The following is a 22,231-nucleotide window of genomic DNA, read 5'->3' as shown; positions in this document are numbered from 1 at the left end:
AACATGTCAACATCTCTGACAATAATAATCCAAAGCCATGATTAATGTGAGATCCATGCTGGGTATTTTGTTTCTATGTAGGTGGGGCATTTACTTGGTAATCCATAGGCAGATTGTAGCCCCACACGGATCCCAGCATAGGAGTGCCTTTAAAGGGGTTATCCAGTGAAAATCTTTTTCTTTTAAATCAACTGGTTTCATAAAGTTATATAGATTTGTAATTTATTTCTATTTAAAAATCTTGTCTTCCCATACTTATCAGCTGCTGGATGTCCTGATGTTTTCTTTTCAGTCTAACACAGTGCTCTCTGCTGCCACCTCTGTCCAGAGTAGTACAGGTTTTCTATGGGAATGTGCTATTACTCTTGACAGTTCCTGTCTTGGACAGAGGTTTTAGCAGAGAGCACTGTGTCAGACTGAAAAGGAAACACCACTTCCTGCAGGACTTACGGCAGCTGATAAGTATGTGAAGATATGAGATTTTTAAATAGAAGTAAATTACAATTCTATATGACTTTCTGACACCAGTTGATTTGAAAGAAAGAGATTTTTTTTGGGTGGCATACCCCTTTAATCTCACCCTTGAAGTAGACAAAATGCACAAAACAATTTTATATTGCTACGTGTTATACTTTATACGTTGCTTTGTTATGTGTGTGGATTTGAGTTCATTCTACAAAAATTTCAATGAAATGTCTAAAACGTTCGTCCATCTTCTGCATATTGAAACAATAGCAATATTTATTAGAGGAGAAAGGAGGAATAAATTAAAATAATAGAAAACAAAATATTGACACTTTTTGGTAGTCATCCTTCCCCTTTTCTGCATTGAGTTGCTTTTTTTTTTTCAAAATCAGATATTAAAATGAATATTGAGTGTAGACTTTTCTCTGTATATGACTATGGGGCAGCCATCCTACCTGAGATGCTCTTTACAGCATATAGAGCAGGGGTGTCAAATTCGCAGCTGTTGTGAAACTACAATTCCCATCATGCCTAGACTGAATGTATCTAATATGCTTAGTTACCTAAATGTGTCTTGCTTTGAGGCCATAAGAATGTTTCCCCTAGTGTTTTAACTATGATTGACCCCAAGCAAGATTATCTACTTAAAGGCTCTGTATGGCGCCATTTTTTTTGTCCTAGGCTGGCTGAAAAAAAACAAAAAACAAAACAAACCCTTATACTCACCTGACCAAGCCCTCCACTACTACCATCCAGATATTCCTTGCTCCCCGTTTTCCTCTGCGACACACAGGAAATGTCCTCTCAGTCAATAACTAACTAAGGCGAGTTGCTGCTTTTGCTAATGACTGTCTGAATGGGCATTTCCTGTGTGTTAATGGAGGTGACAGGAAGTGACTGTGCGGAACGCAGTGTAGAGGATCAGGGTAAACGAGTATAAGTTCTTTTTTATATTTTAAGCCTGACTGGGACAAAAAAAACATATACGTATTTTATTTTGGACAACTCTTTTAAAAACCCACTCCTTTAGAGATACAATATGAGAGACCTTGGATTCTGGTTTAGTGTCCCTTAAGCTGTGACTCAGGGATGGATAGATACTATGGGGGAGATTTATCAAACATGGTGTAAAGTGAAACTGGCTCAGTTGCCCCTAGCAACCAATCAGATTCCACCTTTCATTTTCCAAAGAGTCTGTGAGGAATGAAAGGTGGAATCTGATTGGTTGCTAGGGGCAACTGAGCCAGTTTCACTTTACACCATGTTTGATAAATCTCCCCCTGTATGTTGTGCAAAGGGATGTAATGTGATGTTTTGTATGAATATCTACCCAATGAGCTTTCAGCTTATGTCAGCCAGGGACATCATCAAAAAATACTTAGATCGGCAAGTGGATTTGTGTATGAGGACTTTCCCTGGTTTAAAAATGTTAATATCTCTTTTGAACGGTAAGAAAATATAGGGGCAAAGCCAGATTACCTCTATATTGCAAGTATTCACAATCCATTCTCGGGGAAGCAATAAAAACTTCATCTAAGAGAGTGGCAAGTCGATATCAGGAAGATGACAGCTAGGTCAACATATACCTTAATAAGGAACGGCAGATTTTACCATCGATATAACCTTCTAACCAGCAAAGGTTGGTTTCCATGCCAACATGAAACAATATATAATAACCAGGAATGTCTATCAGTCCGGGGTCGCATTTCAGATTTCGACAATCTATTTCAATATCAATAATTAATCTAAACATAGTGCAACAGCAGTTCTCTGTTTTATCCCTTTTATTTCCTTATCCTTAGGCTAGGTTCACACTGCGTTTTCAGCATCCGTTTAACGCATCCGTTTTTTTTGCAAAAAACGCATGAAAAACGGATTGCAAAAAACGGATTCATTTGTGTGCATCCGTTTTTCCATTGACTTCCATTATAAAAAAAAAACGGATCCGTTTTTTTGGCGGACCAAAACGGACCAAAAAACGTTGCTGACCCTATTTTTCTGGACGTTAAAAAAAACGGATCCGTTAAACGGATGCTGAAAACGCAGTGTGAACCTAGCCTTAATAAAAGAAACAGAAGTTAGAAATCTAGGAAAATATTTCCCTAAGATCTAATGTTACCTGGATATATAAACCCCTATACTACTTTCTTTTGTAAAGTTTTCAATATTTAACCCTGCAAGCACTGGGTTGTTTAAGGGTACTATTACACATATCGATTATTGTCCGTTCTTGGCCGATTGCCGGCCGATAATTGTTACGTTTAATAGGTTATGTGTTGAAGCAAAGATCAGCCCATAGGCACAGTCTTGGCTGATTTTTGATCTAAAGCATGACCTAGAATCCTGATAACGATAGCAATTGTCTGCCGGCCGTTGCCTCATATAATAGTAGCAGTGGCAGCAGAGCGCCGCTATCTCCTATGGACTACCCCTCCCACGGCTCCCCTGCCCCCCCTTCCCGCTCTTACCCGCTCGCTATTGTTGCCTGTAATAACGCCGACCGGAAACGAGGAGCAAGCGTGCTCACTTTCTCCTTATATCGGGCCTAAGTCTAGTAGAGCTGGATTTTCTGAAGTGATAACCACTAATGGTAACCAAGCCTGCAGACTAAAGGAAGGGGGGTTACCAGAGGCATCACTGTGTACATACATAAGCAATTACTGCTGCTGCAATCGAAGAGAGGAAAGCCTTGATTTACCTTGTATGAACAGTGCAGATCCTTGCACATACATAGTCTTTCTTTCTTTCCCTTTCTCCTGGACATAGCACATGATAAGCCTTTCCCCCACTTCCTGCATTTTGTCCTGCAGTGCCTGTTACTAGAAACCTACAGACTAGAAATCTCTGCAGTCTTCTGCCCACTGTCCATTTTAAGGGAAATTAGACACTTAGTGGCAAATACAGCAAGTACTTTTTTTCCCTGTAGTGGTGTTGCATGGAAATCAAACAGTTATGGTGTTTACACAGAGAGATTTATCTAACCGATTATTGAAGCCAAAGCCAGGAATGGATTTGAAAGAAGGAAAAATCTTAGTAGTTCCTTTATGACCTATTTGTAGTCTGTTCCTGGCTTTGGCTTCAAGAATCTGTCAGATAATTCTGTCTGTGTAAACAGCTGATGAGTAGGGATCCCAGCAGAGTAACACTTTACGATCAGCTTATTGCCAAGGGACCATTCTAAAAGTAGGGATTGCTACTCACAATTCAGACATTAAAATTAACTAATGAAAGCCAGTGCCATAGAGCCAAATTAAATGAGTAGTTTGCTCTAGCGAAATTTCAGGCAGCGGTTGCTTCGCTGTGTTCTTCCTTGTATTCACCGTTCAGACCTTAATCATATCTGCACATGGGTGTGTGATAGCGTATAGATTCATTAGTGGCTCCACACCTGGTATACCAATCCCTATATACTTGTGAGTTAGTAAAATGTAGAGTCTCTAACAAGGGAACACAAACTTTTTCCCCAAGAGCCGAACTGTCAGATTATATCAAGGACTGCAATAAAATGTAAGAAGGTCTTACCATTTAAACTATTTATGACATATTGACAGTATTTGGCAGGGTTCACACACTGTAAGACACCGGATGTCCTGCTGAACTTCAGTTCTGTTGAATTGGGATGCGGGCGCATTGACTATAATGCTATAATGTTTTATAGTACTGGCCTTCTAATATAGGCTTATATAGACTTTACCCCCACCCCAGGCTCCTAGGCCCAGGCAATGCCCCAGGTGGTAATGTTATATCAGTGTAAACAAATATTTAGTTAAACCCTACTTCCTTCTTTTACTTTAATTTACAAAATCATTGTTCACAAGTTTCATTGTGTAATATATCATGTCTCCTATTGAAACAATAGAATAACCTATGTTCTTTAGACAAGGCATTCCACTGTTATTACTTGACAGTAACATGACCACAGGCACGGGGTAGAGGTGTCGTCTACTGCAAATCTTACCACATATCCCTTGTATCCAGAATGTTGTCTTCTCCCGATCACTCTTTTTGCTTTACTTGGCTCATAGACTTTTTGTATGTTTTCATTGTACAGGGAGCAATTCTTTTCTTATAGCAGCCCTGACGTGACCAGAAGCCATCACTGCGTGTAACTTGTTCCAACACTAATAACGTGACATAAAGGAATAACAGGCAGCTATTGTTTTTTGCCCTTACTCATGCACCGTCTATGATAGTTTTCAACTTTTGAATCTTCCTTGTATAGGTTTGTAGGCTATCACTCAGGGTGTAACATCGGCAGTAGTTATAAATTGCCCCACCCTCAGATTAGGTATGCCCTTATCAGTTCTGCATGTGCCATCTGACATGCTCGAACCTCTTGGAGGCCAAGTAGCTGATAGCAAACCTGACTTCCGGAGTTACATGATTTAGTAACAAATCCAACTACACAATGTTGGAGTGCAAATAATTTTATGGAATCGGGGGGCTATAGACCTCTTCAGGTCTCTGGACAGGATTTTCTTAGTCCCTCTGAATGGCTGACAGCAATGCTGGGTTTACACGGAGCGATAATTCGCCCGATCGTACGATTAACGATTTCGAAGTAACAAATTTTTTTTATAACGATCAGCGTTTAGACGGAACGATATATCGTAGGGAAAAAACGTTTTGCGATCGCTTAAGCCTATCTCGCACATAGGTTAAATCGGTGAACTGTTTACACAGAACGATCTCCGAATTTTTTGCAAAGGACCAAAGACGATTTGAGAATGTTGAAAGTTCAAAGATCAAAATGAACGATTTCTCGCTCGTCGCTTGATCGCTCGCTGCGTTTACACGTACGATTATCGTTCGAATTCGATCGTTATCGTGCAAATTCGCACGAAATTTGTTCAGTGTAAACGCAGCATAAAAGTCGTCATTTTAGCACTGTTGCTTTTACCCGTTAGATACTATAATATGGGCTGCCACCCCACTGGCCCCTGATAATAAACAAAATATTGTTCCTTGCAACTCTATAGTTTACCACACATAAGATAGTTCAGGCAAATAAGTATTTGATACACTGCCGATTTTGCAATTGTTCCCCATCTACAGAAAATTGGGGGGGGGGGGGGAATTATTATCGTAAGTAGACTTCAACGGGATCTATTAATAAAATCCAGAAAATTTTATTGTTTGATTTTTAAATAATTATTATGCAGTTTATTGCATGAGATAAGTATTTGGTACAATAGAGAAACAGAACTTAATATTTGGTATAGAAACCTTTGTTTGCAGTTACAGAGGTCAGATTTTTTCTGTAGATCTTGACCAAGTTTGCAGACACTGCAGCAGGATTGTGTCCCACTCCTTCATACAGACCTTTCAGGTTGCCCTGGCTGTGTGTTTTGGTCATTGTCATGCTGGAAGACCCAGCCATGGCCCACCCTCTTCAATGCTCTTACTGAGGGAAGGAGGTTGTTGGCCAAAATCTCGTAATACATGGCTCCATCTATTCTCCCTTCAATATGGTGCAGTCATCCTGTCCCCTTTGCAAAAAAGTATCCCAAATATATGATGTTTCCACCCTCTGTGTGTCACAGTTGGTACTGTGTTCTTGAGGCTGTACTTATCCTACTTCTTCCTCCAAACACAGCAAATAGATTTGACACCATACAGTTCTATTTTGGTGTCATCTGACTACATGGCCTTCTCTCATGCCTCCTCTGGTTTGTCCAGATGGTTATTGGCAAACTTCAAGCAGGCCTGTGCTGGGGTGGGTAGGGGGACCTTGAGTGCCCTGCAGGATTTTAATCCATGACAGCGTAGTGTTTTGCTAACAGTAATCTTTTAGACTGTTTTGCCAGCTCTCATCAGGTCATTGACCAGGTCCTCCTGTGTAGTTCTGGAGTGATTCCTGACCCTTTATAGAATCATCCTTCCCCCACGAGACGAGATCTTGCATGAAGCCTTCTCACTAAGCCGCTTGCCTACTGTCCTGTAGGCCATCCCAGCCTTGCGCAGGTCTGCAATTTTTTTCTAGGTGTCCTTAGACAGCGTTTTGGTCTTAGCAATGGTGTCAAGGTTGCAATCTGATTGATTGAGAGTGTGGACAGGTGCGTTTTATAAAGGTAACAAGATCAAACAGGTGCAACAAGTAATGAGTGCAGAGAAGGAGGAGCTTAAAGAAAAACTAACAGGTCTGCGAGAGCCAGAATTCCTGCAAGTTGGTAGGTAATCAAATACTTCATACAATAAAATGCTAATTAATTAATTATTTAAAAATCATACAATGTCAATTTCTGGAATTATTTTTATAGATTCTGTCTCTCACAATTAAAGTGTACTTACAGTAATAATTACAGACCTCTCCATTCTTTGTCGGTGGGAAAACTGGCAGTGTATTAAACACTTATTTTCCCCACTGTATCTCTCCCAATCCCCCCAATCAGCATGCACCTTTAGCTTAGCTAAGATTTCTCAGTGGCAGAGGGGAGAAAGCCTTTGCATTGCCCTGCTCTGTACTAAAGGGGAACTCGGGCCAAATGTTAAAAAAAAAAAAGGAGCAGGGGGCGGTGGGTACATATTAAAGAACTCCATTCACTTCTCTGCACCTGTGCCTAAGTAACGGAATAAAGCTAATAAAGCTACATTTTAAATCCTGTTGGTGAGTGCTGCACTTCTTCTGTCCTCTCTATAAGGATATCCCGTATGGACTATTTTCAGTGTTGAGCACTATGTCTCAGGATTAAAGCTCAGCTGCGATTGGCTTGGTGTCAATTTCCTGTGTGTTTGGTGAGGTAGCTATTTCTATGTGAATACATAATAAAGAAGCAATACTTACACATCCCTGTGCAACCGCAGCCACAGCACCACCACTGTGCTCCGGTCAGCCTCCATTCTCCAGTGTCCTCATGACCTTGCAGTAACTAACCGTTCAGCCAGTCAGTGACTGCAGAGGTGTCCCACCTCTGTCACAGACTGGGTGAGCAGGCTGTTCTGGGCCAGGGCATGACGTCACAGGACCGGCAGCTTCAGCAGACCGGCAAGTGGAAGTGAGTGGTGGCTCTGCGCAGTGGGGGCACAGGAATTGGTAAATATAGCTTCTTTATTATATTTCCACCGCCCACAGTTTTTCTACATTTGCCTGGAGTACCCCTATAAAAGTACTTTCTGGCTTAGACAACCCTGCACCGCCCGACGTGAACATTGGTGACAACAGAGGGGCCTGTGTCACCCCCTGGTGCTGCCACTCAACAGAAGTGGTTAAATATACAAAAAAATATACATTCATTTTAAAGAAATTTTATTACAAGGTACAAGGTAATATAACTTTAATAAAGCAACATATATATATATATATATTTCTCTCCGGAGTAATTTCTAGCCATCAACATGTAATAGTTCATTGTTATTTTTGTTACTTTAGTAATTTATTAGCAAATTGCTGTGAGCCATGTAGTGAGCTGGAGGGAAATTTTCTTGTCATTCATTTATAAGATGTCACTCACTGGAGCCGGTGGACCTTGGCTGCATTGTGTCAGAGATACGTAGGATTGGATGAGGAGGTCGTAAACATCCTCCTCTTGCCTTATGTCCGTTACAGTATGTCAACGCTCTATTGTTCTCCCTGCTGAATGTGCCTATAACCAATCCTGGAGATTTTCTATACATTTGCTATAGCCATTACCCTGTTTATAAATAGAAGACAAACTATCAGGAGCTCAATGGTGATTCTGTTTAAAGGGATTGTCCGGGGAGAAGAAGACAACTGAAGCCTCCCTTAAAATTACACATCTCCGATGTCGTGATCATCCCGTGCAGGTGAAACTACACCCTCACACACCCTGCACTGTGTCAGAAATTTTGGAGACAGCAGCTATTGGGCATTGCATCTGGGCGTGTGTTGCCCGCACGTGATGATCACGACTTAGCCTACGCCTTCCCTTCCGAGATGCAGGGGGGGAACTAAGTCTCTATTACCCCACATGCTGGCAAAACAGAGGAAAAAAGTTTCCACTCCGGTGGCGAAAAGGTGGCTTTAGCTCTTGGGACGACCCCTTGAAGTCTAATTCTGGATCAACATATAAAGGACACAATTGGCTGAACTTGGTCTTTTTTATCTGTTCTGTATGACTGCAAGGACATCTAAATAAAAGTTATAGAAATCAGAAGTAATAAAATAATATAAAGAGTATATAAATTGGGCATCATTGTAATCCTACTGATTCACAGAATACGAATAACATGTCATTTTTACTGTAAAGTGCACTAGGTAAAGAAACCCCTCAAATATTTTTTCCCCCCAAATATGTCTAGACTAGAAGGCGAGGAGGAAAAAATAAACAGGCAAAAACTAAATTAGGCTGTGTATAAAAGCCAGACAAAATCAGAGCAAACCCAGCACTTTAAACGCAAATCTTCAGATACTATGCTTCCAGATAGGTAACGCATTTCAAGCCTAGTGTTTCATCATAGCAGACAAATCTAAGAAGTACTGGAACTTTCTCTAGTTGTGACTTCTATTTATTGTAGATAGTTAAAAGATATTTTTTAAAAATAGAAATACTCTTAACTAAACTTACCTGTGCCCTTTTTATATTGTATATGTTATTTTTGTTCATACTTTTTTGTGAATTCATTGAAAATCCAGGACAGTGACATATTAATAGCATGCTAGCTTGGACTGGATTCAGCAGTTAGGTTTAGGTTGGCAGTCGTACCAATGCATCTTATGGTGTGACGTCAAGACATTCAGGAGCAGCGGGTAGGATTTCTAGTGCTAATCCTTACATGCATTTAATGCATTTACCCAATCTAGGTGTTAGTTAAGGATTTGGGCCGTTAAAATGAGGACGGATATAACTGTTCCAAAGGCATTTCCCTTTAAAAATAAAACTTGTTATAACGGCTACAGTAACCACTTTCATCTCAATTATAGCTGTTTTGGGGATAACAACCCATATTGCAGTCTATCTAGTTACTAAGGAGGAGATGCTTGGTGAGTACCCTTGTGGGGGCTTCACTGCCTTAGTGTTGTCATCCAGAAACAAATATAAGTACTGTTACAAATGGTAGAATAGAATCACCCCCAATAATCATTTTTCAATCTTTATAGGTGTGTGTAACCCGCCTATATCTCTCTGCATACCTGTAATTGTTTTTCTGTTTCATGAGGTGGCTTTGCCTGAAATTGTAACTTTGCCGAGTATCTTCTAGTGCCACTGGGCGGGGCTTGGTCCCTGAAGCGCCACATAGCCCCACCCATTACAGAGCCGTTGACCCCGCCCCTTTGGACACGTCATATGTCCCGGCCGCCGCTCCCTGTTTTGAGGCCTCCTTGATGTCGGTGACGTGCGCGTCCACATCCCCCGCCGTCTTCCGCGTGCGGTAGTGTCATGTGGCGTGCAGGCGCAGAAGGTGACCGCCGGGTCACCCACAGCCGGGCTGTGCGTGGGGTTGCACAGCCCGCCGATTACACCGGCCGCACTGTCCCTTGTTGTTTGGGACTCTCCGGAGGCCTCGCTGCGGCTGTGAAACGGCTGAGAGTCCCAAACAACAAGGGACGGTGCGGCGGTGTAATCGGCGGGGTGTGCGCAGCGGTCACCTTCTGCGCCTGCGCGCCACATGACGCTCCCGCACGCGAAAGACGGCGGGGGATGTGGACGCGCATGTCACTGACGTCAAGGAGGCCTCAAAACAGGGAGCGGCGGCCGGGACATATGACGTGCCCAAGGGGGCGGGGTCAATGGCGCTGTAATGGGGGGGCTATGTGGCGCTTCAGGGACCAAGCCCCGCCCAGTGGCGCTAGAAGATACTCGGCAAAGTTACAATTTCAGGCAAAGCCACCTCATGAAACAGAAAAACAATTACAGGTATGCAGAGAGATATAGGCGGGTTACACACACCTATAAAGATTGAAAAATGATTATTGGGGGTGACAGTGTCACTTTAAGGAGTGGTTTGTTTTGGACAATTCCTTGTTGGTAAACCCTGTGGCAGTAAGCTGACGATAGATTAGTCGGCAGTAAAATCGAGTGGAGAAATCGAGCAGCAACTGTTGAAGCGATTGTACTACTTTCTGTATAATTTTTTTTTTGTATAACCTGTGTAGATCCCAGCAGGGGCGGAGTAACTTTACCATAGGCCCCGGGCTGTTCAACAAGCCTGGGCTCTCCCCAATCCCACTATAACTATGGCACACTAGCGTAGTGTTCATAGTCTAGGATAGGTAATGTCACGATGCCTGGATTTGTACAAAATTGCTGTTAAAAAAACTGTGATTTTTTGCAAATTATGACAGAACTATAGCCAGGAGACAATACACCACTGAAAGTATAAGTCTTTTTGGATGGCCATGGGCCCCTGGCTACCGCCTGAAAAGGACCTATTATAATCCACTACTGGATCCCAGTGGTGCAATCCATTTTTCAAACCATCAGCCGGTTCACAACATCTGTGCTGGTTTCTTGATATGCAAATAGGAGCGCTCGGTGCACCTAAGAAGGGCCCAGTGCCCCCTGTGCATGATATCTATCCCCTCCCCTCGGTAATGCGGCTAGACTGAATGAGGTATGTCGCCCAGGGAAAGGGATATTGGTGCACTGGGAGCGCTGGGCCCACCTCCAGTGCACCGAGCGGCCCTATTTGCATAAAGAGAAACCTGTACAGATTTCGGGAACTGGTGGCAGTTTGAAAAATTGATGGTGGCGCCACCGGGATCTACGTGCTGGCACCGACCAGGCCATATAAAAAAAAATATATATATATTACAGGAAGTGATACATTCGCTTTAAATTTCCCTGCAGCACCACTACAGGGGAAATAAAGCATTACATGGTTTTCATTGAAATGATGGACATGTTTGGTCCTCCAGAGTGAGACGCACTTTGCCGCTAATCTCTGCTCTGTCTACAGCCTTTTAAAGGGGTTATCCAGCAAAAATCTTTTTTCTTTCAAACCAACTACTTTCAGAAAGTTTTATATAGATTTGTAATTTGCTTCTATGTTAAAATTTCAAGTCTTCACATACTTATCAGCTGCTGTATGCCCTGCAGGAAATGTTGTTTTCTTTTCAGTGTGACACAGTGCTCCCTGCTGCCACCTCCGTCCAAGAAAGGAACTGTCCAGAGCAGGAGAGGTTTTCTATGGGGATTTGCTACTACTCTGGACTGTTCCTGACATGGACAAAGGTGGCAGCAGAGAGCACTGTGTCAGACTGAAAAGAATACACCACTTTCTGCAGGACATACAGCAGCTGATAAGTATGGAAGACTTAAGATTTTTAAATAGAAGTCAATTACAAATCTATATAACTTTCTGACACCAGTTAATTTGAAAGAAAAAGATTTTCGCCGGAGTACCCCTTTAACTCAGAATCCAATTATTATAAACAGATTTACAGATAATATTTTAGGGGCAGGCCCTGCGCCTCCCATCCCATTATTACATGGTAGCGTCTAGATTGGAAACATTGACAATAAAAATAAATACGCTGCCGCTGTCATATTGTTTTCTGCTGCGGAGCTGTGTGGAGATAGATGTGCAAACAAGAAAAAAAAAAAAAAGGTTGCAGAGCCTGTTCTTATTATCAGCCATTGATTGCTATGTTTCCCCGTGTATCCTCAGCTCCGAGAAGCTCTGATGAGCAAAGAGAGAGACCTGGAATCGCTAAAGTTGGATGTGCAGCTGCTGGAACAAGAGACGGAGGCCAAGATAGCTGAGAAGTCTGCAGGTAAGACCAGGCTGGAGCCTTACGTGGATGGAACACGCACTTGCACATATGACGTGGCTCACTTAATGCAAGGTAATATTTGCTCAAGGAGGGGAAAGGAATTACTTATTTTTTTCCTGGACTTTCTGTTGGCGGTTTGGAAGCGCTTGTATGGCTGTGTGCAAGATCCTGGTATTGGTATTAGTGAGAACTCTACCTGATTTAGGCATTAAGCGTCTTGTTAGCACCATGTCAGTTCCATCAGAAAGAGCTTGTTTGTTTAGCTGGAAGGTCTTAAACAAACAAAGGCGGAAAAGGGAGGAGAAGGAGAAGGAATTGTGCACTGTGGTTAATACAGTACGTGTCATATTGTCACCATGCAGTAGTACCTGAATGTGGCTTTAGATGCTCATTGCATATAGAACTCATGGGTGTCAAACTGCGGCCCTCCAGCTGTTGCAAAACTACAATACCCATCATGCCTGGACAGCCAAAGCTAAAGCTTTATAATAACTACAAACTACATTTACTATTAAGTAAATTGGTAAAAATTTAGCAATTAAAGGGGTACTCCAGCGGGGGGGGGGGGGGGGACTTTTTTGCTGGGACCGGGGAGGAGGTGGCCGAGGGAAAAGACGTCCACTCACCTCCCCGGTTCCAGTGGTGGGTCCCGCATCGCAGTGCTCCGGTGCCCGGCTCCCGGCCGCTTCCGGGTGTCTGACGCGGGCCCGAGACGTGACGTTTCAGGTCCGCTCAGCCACTCAGTGAAGGAGGCGGGATCTGAGCGGACTTGAAACTGATCCCGCCTCCTTCACTGAGTACCTAAGCAGACCTGAGACGTCATGTCTCGGGCCCGCGTCAGACACCCGGAAGCGGCCGGGAACCGGGCACCGAAGCACTGCGATGCGGGACCCGCCACTGGAACCGGGGAGGTGAGTGGACGTCTTATCCCTCGGCCACCTCCTGCAGTACCCCTTTAATTAAATTGCTGTAAAATATATAATTTCCAGGCGGATTTTACCATTGTGATGTTTCCACAGAGATTGTTGGCTAGCATGAATTCCACTAGATGGAACGCCTAGGGGGAGATTTATCTAACATGGTGTAAAGTGAAACTGGCTCAGTTGCCCCTAGCAACCAATCAGATTTCACTTTTCATTCCTTACAGGCTCTTTGGAAAATGAAAGGTGGATTCTGATTGGTTGCTAGGGGCAACTGAGCCAGTTCTACTTTACACCATGTTAGATAAATCTTGTCCAATCTGTAGTATATAACAAAAATATCCATCATTGAAACAAAGTATTTTAAAAGCTTATTTGCATACAACCTTCATATTGTATGGCGACTTATGTAGCTCTGTATACATGCTATATAAAGGCATATGTAAGTATTGTTATTGGACAACGTTGTGGTATACTCGGAGCTATTGCTTTTAGGGAATATAACCTCTATAATAAGGAACTATAGGGCGACACACTGATTTTATATGGGACTGATATACAGAGTGACCATGTACCTCAGTTCAGGCTCTGTACAAAGCTCTACTCCTTATAACACCTTACTGTAAGGCTTTGACAAACAATAATTCTTTTTGAATAATGACATAGTGAGGAGCTGATAACAAACTACAATAGCGCTCAGTAATGCAGTACAGAACCATTAGGCTCTGTTCCCATGCTATAGTTTTACTTCTCAAAAATTGCACTTTTTTTTTTTTTATTAAGAAAAGGATGTATTTTCAGTTTCTATGTGCCTGAATACAGCGTACCTGTCGCTAAAAAAAAAAAAAAGACAATGTCTGGATGGCCCCATAGACTTACATAATGAGCCCATCAATGTCACATGATACGGAGCCAAGCAAGAATACACTAAGTGCGGACTCTTTGTAACTCGTTCTCCTGATCAGTTGGTATCTGACCACTCGGACCCCAACTGTGCAAAACGCTTTATAATTTCGTTATTTTCCTAAAACTTCATTCTACCTTTCTGTGGTGTTTTGTGCTTCCCTTCTGCTTTTTATGCAGACTGTCTATAGATTTCTTCATTAGCCCAATGACCCATCTAGTTTACATTTTGCAAAGGATTTCCCATTCTTGAGTAAACTCTAGCCTTCCACTATGTGAGAGGGATTTTAGTAAAGAAGGTGTATTGGGAGAGAAGATCGTGCTGACTGAATTTCCATCAAGAGTGTACAGCAGGAACAGGAAGTCTATTACTCGATGTAAACTAGACTGTAAGTTGGGCAAAAAAAAAAACAGCAATACCATTCCAATTGTACTCTATTGAATCCAATAATCAAACAGACAATATTAATTTTATGGTTGTAATTGGTATGACCTTAGAATTAAAGAGATTGTTTGCATTAAAAACTTGAAACACCACAAAGACATAATAACTTTACCAGCCAATATATGTTCATTTATTAGAAATATGTATGAGACAGCAAACAGGTTTCATTTTATTAAAAAAAAAAAATCTCATGTCGTCCAGTACTTATCAGCTGCTGTATGTCCTACAGGAAGTGGTGTATACTTTCTAGTCTGACACAGTGCTCTCTGCTGCCACCTCTGTCCCTGACAAGTACTCTATAGAAAACCTTTTCCTGCTTTGGACAGCTCCTGTCACAGACTCTGCTGCCACAGCAGAGAGCACTGTGTCAGACAGGAAAGAAAATACCACTTCCTGTAGGGCATACAGCAGCTGATAAGTACTAGAAGGCTTGATTTTTAAATACAAGTAAATTACAATTCTATATAACTTTTTGACACCAGTTAATTTAAAAGAAAAAAAATCGGCGGAATAAGTACCCCTTTGAGACCATTACAACTATGGTCATAGAATTTACATGTGTTTGAACAATCAGCCGATTTACTATTAGATTCAGTAGAATGGATAGAATGCAATTGGGAATTTTTAGACCAAAGAATGAGCAAATAAATCTGTGTGAACAAATCCATACTCTTAGCACATTGTTATAACACTTATCCTCCACATGTAGTTGGGGATCCACACTTTGCCATGATGATGCTACTTATGTGAGAACAGCTTTCTGCTGCCTCAATCCAAAAACTCCATAGTTAGGCTAGACTCCATAATGTCCTGCCTGTCGATTCCTGATGAGGATGATGATGATGATGATGGCTTTTTAATCCTTAGATTAGACCTGGACTGATGAGCGGTTTGCTGCAGCTATAGAGCTGTAGAAGTTAGATCATTTTACATACATCCCATCAGACAGGATGACGTGGAGACAAGTGGAGGCCTGTGCTCATGTTAGCTTATGCCCGGCTACAATAGATCCTGAGAATCATTTAGGTTATTGAAGAGGTTGTTAGACGTGAATTACTATTAGCCAACCCTTAAGATTTCATAGAGCACAAAGAATTTCTTTAGGTGATTTCCATCTGAAATTAAAGAATACGAGTTAGTCAGTATGTCCCTGAGTTGTTTTTGTGTTGTATGTTGTATCTCTTTGTTATTGCATTACAGCTACAGCTTTCATAGGTAGTGTCATTCAGCTTCGCCATACTCCTGAATGGTACATTTACTTATACAAAAATAGATTACCAGCCCCTGTATCACCACTGAGGGACACAGGGCACTGGAGGGACACTGAGCATCCCTCTGCCATCATCCTCTCCAACAGCCACAGCCCGCACAGCTCTGGGAGTCGGGTCGTGACATCACCATTTTATCCAGGAAGTGACATCACCATGTTATCCAGGAAGTGAGGCCTTGATGCAGTAGTAAGTGCAGGGAAAAAACACTTTATAAGTATTTCCCGTAATAAGTGTATATTGGTGATTTGTATAACTTTTGGGGGGCAATACAATACTTTAATAAAAATTTTTTGCCGGACTTCTCCTTTAACTAAGGTTTATGGGGTCACATTTTAAGGACTTTCAAGTCTGTTCACAATGAACAAAGCTATGCAAATAATGAATAGATGCCTGTCCTGTACTGTTCCTTCAGAGCTGGCACCTGGCTATGATAACACTGCACATATAGAGTGTACATTTCATGTTCACCCCGGTATAACCATAGACTTCTTTGTTACTGATACAGTATGGCCAGGTGTGTCATTTGGCTTGTGATTGTAGTCTAATAATAAAAAAATGTGTGATAAAGGTAGTGTGAATACCTGTGCAACAAATCTACATCAGCACTATAAATGGCATGTGGACTGAAAATGGATAACTGCTTCAATGGGTGTGCAAATGCAAGAAACAACAACAACCCTGAACTGTTGCTGCTGAGAAGCTAAAGGAAGGTGGAGATTACACTGCAGCATTGTTTACATTGAACAATAGGAACACTGAAATTTACACAAGGAACAGCTTCCATAAAACTTATGTGGCAACAAATAAGATGGAAACATTGATTTACCTTTCAGGAACAGTGCGGATCTTCTTTACATTAAGGGCCCTATTCCACGGGCCGATAGGGGGCCTGATCAATAATGTAAACTAGCGCTGATCTTCTAGATCGGCGCTCGTTTACTGGGCCTATCACACGACCCGATAATCGTTTAGCAAGGGCTGCAGGGACATCGTTAACTATGTCCTTGCAGCCCTTGTTTAAACACCATACTTTACCTGAACATGTTGCAGGTCTTCTCCTGCGCTCCTCCTTCCTCCCGGTCCCGTGCTGTGCTGGCCAGTAATTGGCTGAGTGGTCTGTCAGCTAAGACAGGCAGCACCAAAGCTGCTGCTGCACACGGGACCAGGAGGAAGAAGGAGCACAGGAGAAGACCTGCAACATGCTTAGGTAAAGCATGGTGCTTGTGAAATCGTCGGTTGCTCAGTGGAATAGGATCCTATGACAGCACAAAGCACATGCTAAGCCTTGCTGTGTTTTATCCTGCTGTGTCTGCTACTAGAGACAGGTTTCCCCTAACAACTGGCAATGAATAGCAGATTGCAGGAGTACGAGACACCTATTGGTCAAGACTTTAGAGCTGTTTTAGGCTATATTCACACTACGTATATGTCCGGCCGCATATTTTTCGCGGCCGGACATATACGTGTAAAACTCCGGCCGGGATTTAGGCAAGTTGCGGCCGGCTACGTACGATCCGCGAGCTTACGCCCGTAATCTACGTACGCTTCCCGAGCGGCGTACGTAGCGATCTGACGGCGGTATTTTACTTGGATATCTTCGGCTAGCCCCGGACACCCCACAGAAACTTTTGGATCGGCAAATCAAAGTGTAAAAATGAAGAAATCACCACTCCGTACGGGACCGCATGTTATGCTACGGGCGTAAGTTACAGCATTTCCGTCCCGAAACAACGGTCTGGTTCATTTTTTACGGCGCCGCATACGATCCGGGCGTAAGTTCTTACGTAGTGTGAACTGTGCAGCCGTAGATCCTATACTTTCCATTGTACGCAAACTACGTAAATCTCCGGCCGTAGCGCACTCCGTGAATAAACTTACGTAGTGTGAACCCAGCCTTATGGTGTAAGGAGTCATTTCTGGGAAGTTGTTGGAAACAAGTCACCATTTCAGGACTAGCTTATTTTGGATCCTTTTTACTGAGCAATATTTTTGCTGATTACCTTTATTTTTTTCTGGGAAGGTATGTTTGCAGGGTTGTTAGACCATAAACCATACAGTATAGCTAAAGATTATTTTATGGTAGTATCACTATATATAGTAAGGCTGTGCTTTAGTTTGGTTACTGTACCTTTCTTGTGTAGTTGTAACGCCTGGGATTGCCGAGACCTTGCAGCTTATCCGCTGTCTGCTGCTTTCTTTATATCATTAATTTACTATTAATTTGCTGCAAAACCCACAAGTATGTCACATTAATGATTAACGTAGCAAATTACCAGCAAAGAAGTGTGACTACAGGAAAAGTCTTGTGAAATCAGCTTGCAGGTTTGTCATTCTTTACTGCCAATTTCCTTGTAGGCCCTGTGAGGGTGCCAGAGCAGGCGTGGTACCCACCTGGACAGGGTTACCTATTTAACCCTAGTTCACACAGTGAAAACGCATGCTGAATACATCACTTCAAGATGAGTGTGGATCTTGATGTTGTAAATTCAGTTTGGCTGTAATGTGGAACACCCTAAGGGCGGCAGCTCTGACAACTGCTGGGCCCCCTGCTCATGTCTTGCTCTCTCACCCCATGGCTTTCGTGGCGGCTTCTGTAGTGCTCCCCATGGTGTCCAGATCCTGGACTCCTTCTCTTCTTGCTCTCAGATGCTGCACCGCTGCAGGGGTGTAATTATAGTGAGTGCAGAGGGTGCAGGTACACCCAAGACGAGAAGCTTGAGGTTCTTAAGGTCTCCTCTTCCCATATAACTGAAGCATTATCTATTTAACTTTCTGAAATCGGTTGTTTTTTGTCGTGAGTACCCCTTTAAGTATGATTGTCCAGTGGTATCCTCTTACCTTGTGCTAAACCCACACAGCTAAAATCTGATTTTGACACGGAATCCAGGCTAACTTCTGTGTTCCACATGAGATGCCTTGATTTCAATGAAAATGTCTTTACAATATTCAAAAAATTGCAGGTTTTTTTTTTTTTTTTAAACCCATAGCCAAAGTTTTAGCATTGGCACAAAAAAGTAACGTCACCTTTCTGGATGTTTCCACATGGAATAACTGCAGATTGGCTCACTTTGAGTATTTCACTCAAACCTAACTTTTGATTTGTTGCTGCCTATGGTGAGACTAACAATTCCTTCCATACTTGTTATTATCTATTCAGTTGTCTTCCCCCAGTTTTCAGCTGCTGCTTTCTGCTGAAGACACAAAAATCTGTGTGTGAGCTTTTCTCTCTGTCACCCCCTCCCCCCCCCCCTTCTGAGACAGATGATGTAAACAAGACCCTGGCAGGCTTTATCTGCAACGTAGTAGCTTCTTTGAAATGCTGGGAGAGTTAATCACAGTGAGTTCATCAGCAACTTGACCTCAGAATAACACCCCCCCCCCCCCAAACATTACAAAGAAGCTACAATGTTGCAGATACAGCCTGCCAGGGACTTGTTTACATCAGCTGTCTCAGAGGGGAGGGGGGCGGAGGGGGAGACAGGGAGAAATACTCTCACCATGAGCTGCAACATATTAAAAGTTAAGTTTGAGTGGGTTACCCCTTTAATTTTCCATGTGAACAGGCCCTAAATGGGCATTATCGAAATATATAGTAGGGCAGATACTTTTCTGGACTTCCTGTCAAAACTTCAGCTGAAGAACAATAAAACATTGAGCCTTGATATGGGGAAGTTACTGTTACAACAGCACATAAATATAGATTAGCCGCCAGATGACGCATCACAATGATTTCTATATTACGCTATGTTAGCTTTATAGTTATTATACTATTAGTATCTTGTTTTTAATACATTGCATGGTTTTGCTCGCTCTTTTGTTCTTGGCTTCCCATTGTCTCCCTTCTCGCTTACTTCCCTCATTTCTCGGGATTCAGTGCAGGATTAACCCCATAAGGATGAGGAATGAAGATTATGAGGCACAGGAGAAGCTCTTTGGAATATTAATCAGTTTAGAGCGTTTAATTCTGTTTGACTTTTGCAGACACATTTCTTATTAACCTTCTCTACAAAGCCAATCTTACACCGATCCGAAAGGAAAGATAAAACCTGTTTCTCTTGTAATTAAAAAAGAAAATACAGACTAAGGTTCCCGAATCGTTTCTCACATAGCTAATGAAATTAGGAGAGCGGCTATTATTGGGAAACAATATATCATGCTTATAAGTGTGAACCGCCTCGCGTTTTAAATGGCGTAGCTGACACATCACGTTGGCAGTCATCGGCCAGTGTTATCAGAATAGAAAGTAGAATGGAAAGAAATGCTCAATCATAGACAATGTATATAGATAACACATTGTATAATATAAAGGTACAGCTATACTGTACAAAACAGTGATACTGAATCTTACATTTATAGAAATATTAAGGAGGAACTATGAGAAGGTTAGATAAATCTAACCAGCTGATAGCGTCCTATAGCGCAGGAGGTGCCAAGGATAAAGGTATGTCTCTTACCTTCATCCTCGGCACCATTGCCGTGCAGTTAGTCTTTTACTCCTCGGTCTAATAACACTGTTAGGAGCAGTGCCCTGACCTCATAGCGCCTATCGGCGCTATGGGGGTTGGCATTGCCCCTAACGGTCTTACCAGACCAAGATGTAAACAACTAAATACACAGGAACAGTGCTGAGGATGAAGGTAAGAGATGGTCTCCCGGGTGCAATAGGGAGCTATCAGCAGGTTAGATTCGTCTAACCTGCTCATAGTTTCCCTTAAAAGGGGGTATCCAGCATTAGGAAAATATGGCCACTTTCTTCCAGGGATAACATCTTGTCTCTAGTTCAGGTGTGGTTTGCAATTAAAGGGTTTATCCAGCGCTACAAAAACATGGCCACTTTCCCCCTACTGTTGTCTCCAGTTTGAGTGGGGTTTTGAAACTCGGTTCCATTGAAGTAAATGGAGCTTAATAGCAAACCGTACCTGAACTGGAGACAACAGTAGGGGGGAAAGTGGCCATTTTTTGTAGCGCTGGATAATCCCTTTTAGCTCAATTTACTTCAATGAAACACAGTTAAAAAACCTGCACCCAAACTGGAGACAACAGTAGGGGGGAAGTGGCCATGTTTTTGTAGCGCTGGATAACTCCTTTAACTGCAAACCTCACCTGATCTAGAGACAAGAGTCGTGTTATCCCTGGAAGAAAGTGGCCATGTTTTCCTAATGTTGGTGACTGTCTCTGGAAGAAAGTCACCATGTTTTTTTAATGCTGGATAACCCCTTCAATATGTAAGGCTTTGGGTCATATTCATGATCTATCTTACTTTTTGGGTTAAAAATGTATTTTAAAAAATAAACATTTTGTTTTAAAATAGGCATTTTCCTTTGTCCAGACTGGAGAATTTGCTAGAAGCATGTGGCTGAGTTCTTCATCCCCTTGATTTGCTGCTCTACCCATCTTGTTCTATAGGCTTTGAATACAAGATGTTCTATAGAAAACCAGAGAGCCAGGGAGTGAAGGAGTTACCTTAAGGCTAGATTCACACAACGTATCCGCAGTGGATTTCACGCTGCAAGTTTGCAGTGAAATCCACTGCGAATACCTCTCCTGTCATTCCCAATGTGATTACATTGTCATTTTGTTGCGAGTATATAAGTGCCTGTTCCGGCCGGGAAGATACTTTACCTGCTCCACGCTCAAGCTGCATCTGAGGCTCCCGGAGATCCTGCGCAGCCAGTCAGTGACTACGGCAGGGCTGTGCACTGATTGATTGGCTGCACGGGACCTACGGAGACCGGGAGCCTCAGATGCAGCCAGAGAGTGGATTAGGTAGAGTATCTTACCGGCGGCAGGGGGTTAATGGGGCCGACACTTACATACTTGCAGCAGAATGACAAGGTAATCACATTGGAAATTACAGGAGCGGTATCCACAGTGGATTTTGCTGCTAACTTGTCGCTGCTGATACGTTATGTGTGAATCTAGCCTGAAGGGGTATTCCAGCTTTTTTTTTTTTTTTTTTTTTTCAAATCAACTGGTGTTAAAAAGTTATACAGATTTGTAAATTACTTCCATTTAAAAATCTCCAGTCTTCCAATACTTATCAGCTGCTGTACGTCCTACAGGAAGTGGCGTAGTCTTTTTTTGAGTCTGACACAATGCTCTCTGCTGCCACCTCCGTCCGTGACAGGAACTGTCCAGAGCAGGAAATGTTTTTGCTACTACATTGGACAATTCCTGTCACGGACAGAGGTGGCAGTAGAGAGCATTGTGTTAGCCTGGAAAAAAAACACCACTTCCTGCAGCTGAGTATTGGAAAACTTGAGATTTTTGAATTAAAGTAAAATACAGATTTATATAACGTTTGACACCAGTTAATTTGAAAGGGAAAAAAATTATCAGAGTACCCCTTTATCACTCAAACCCTAGTCAAACAACATGTCTGAATGTAAAATTTTTTAAAGAGACAGTAATGCTATAATAATAATAATGATGATAATCGTGCAGCTTCTTGGTAGACTTTGCATTCTGATTTCTCACTCTTTCTCTGCCTTCTGTCCGTACATTGAAATATTCCTATTTATTCATCTAGAAGCTGAACACCAGCACAGATGCA

At 42.3% G+C, this 22,231-nt stretch overlaps 1 protein-coding gene across 3 annotated transcripts in view; it reads left to right on the top strand.

Annotated features, from left to right (window-relative positions):
* The window catches only part of MIPOL1 (mirror-image polydactyly 1), a 253,339-nt gene that overhangs the window by 83,575 nt on the left and 147,533 nt on the right, over positions 1 to 22,231 (top strand). For all 3 annotated transcript variants that reach the window (XM_069951321.1, XM_069951319.1, XM_069951320.1), the window contains exon 5: positions 12,034 to 12,139. In XM_069951321.1, the coding sequence (XP_069807422.1) occupies positions 12,034 to 12,139 (106 nt within the window). The remainder of the gene's footprint in view (positions 1 to 12,033; positions 12,140 to 22,231) is intronic.

This window comes from Dendropsophus ebraccatus, chromosome 13 (assembly GCF_027789765.1).
Source record: "Dendropsophus ebraccatus isolate aDenEbr1 chromosome 13, aDenEbr1.pat, whole genome shotgun sequence".
Classification (NCBI taxonomy): Eukaryota; Metazoa; Chordata; class Amphibia; order Anura; family Hylidae; genus Dendropsophus; species Dendropsophus ebraccatus.
Note: the sequence above shows the minus strand (reverse complement) of the source record. Positions and strands in the feature narration are given on the sequence as shown.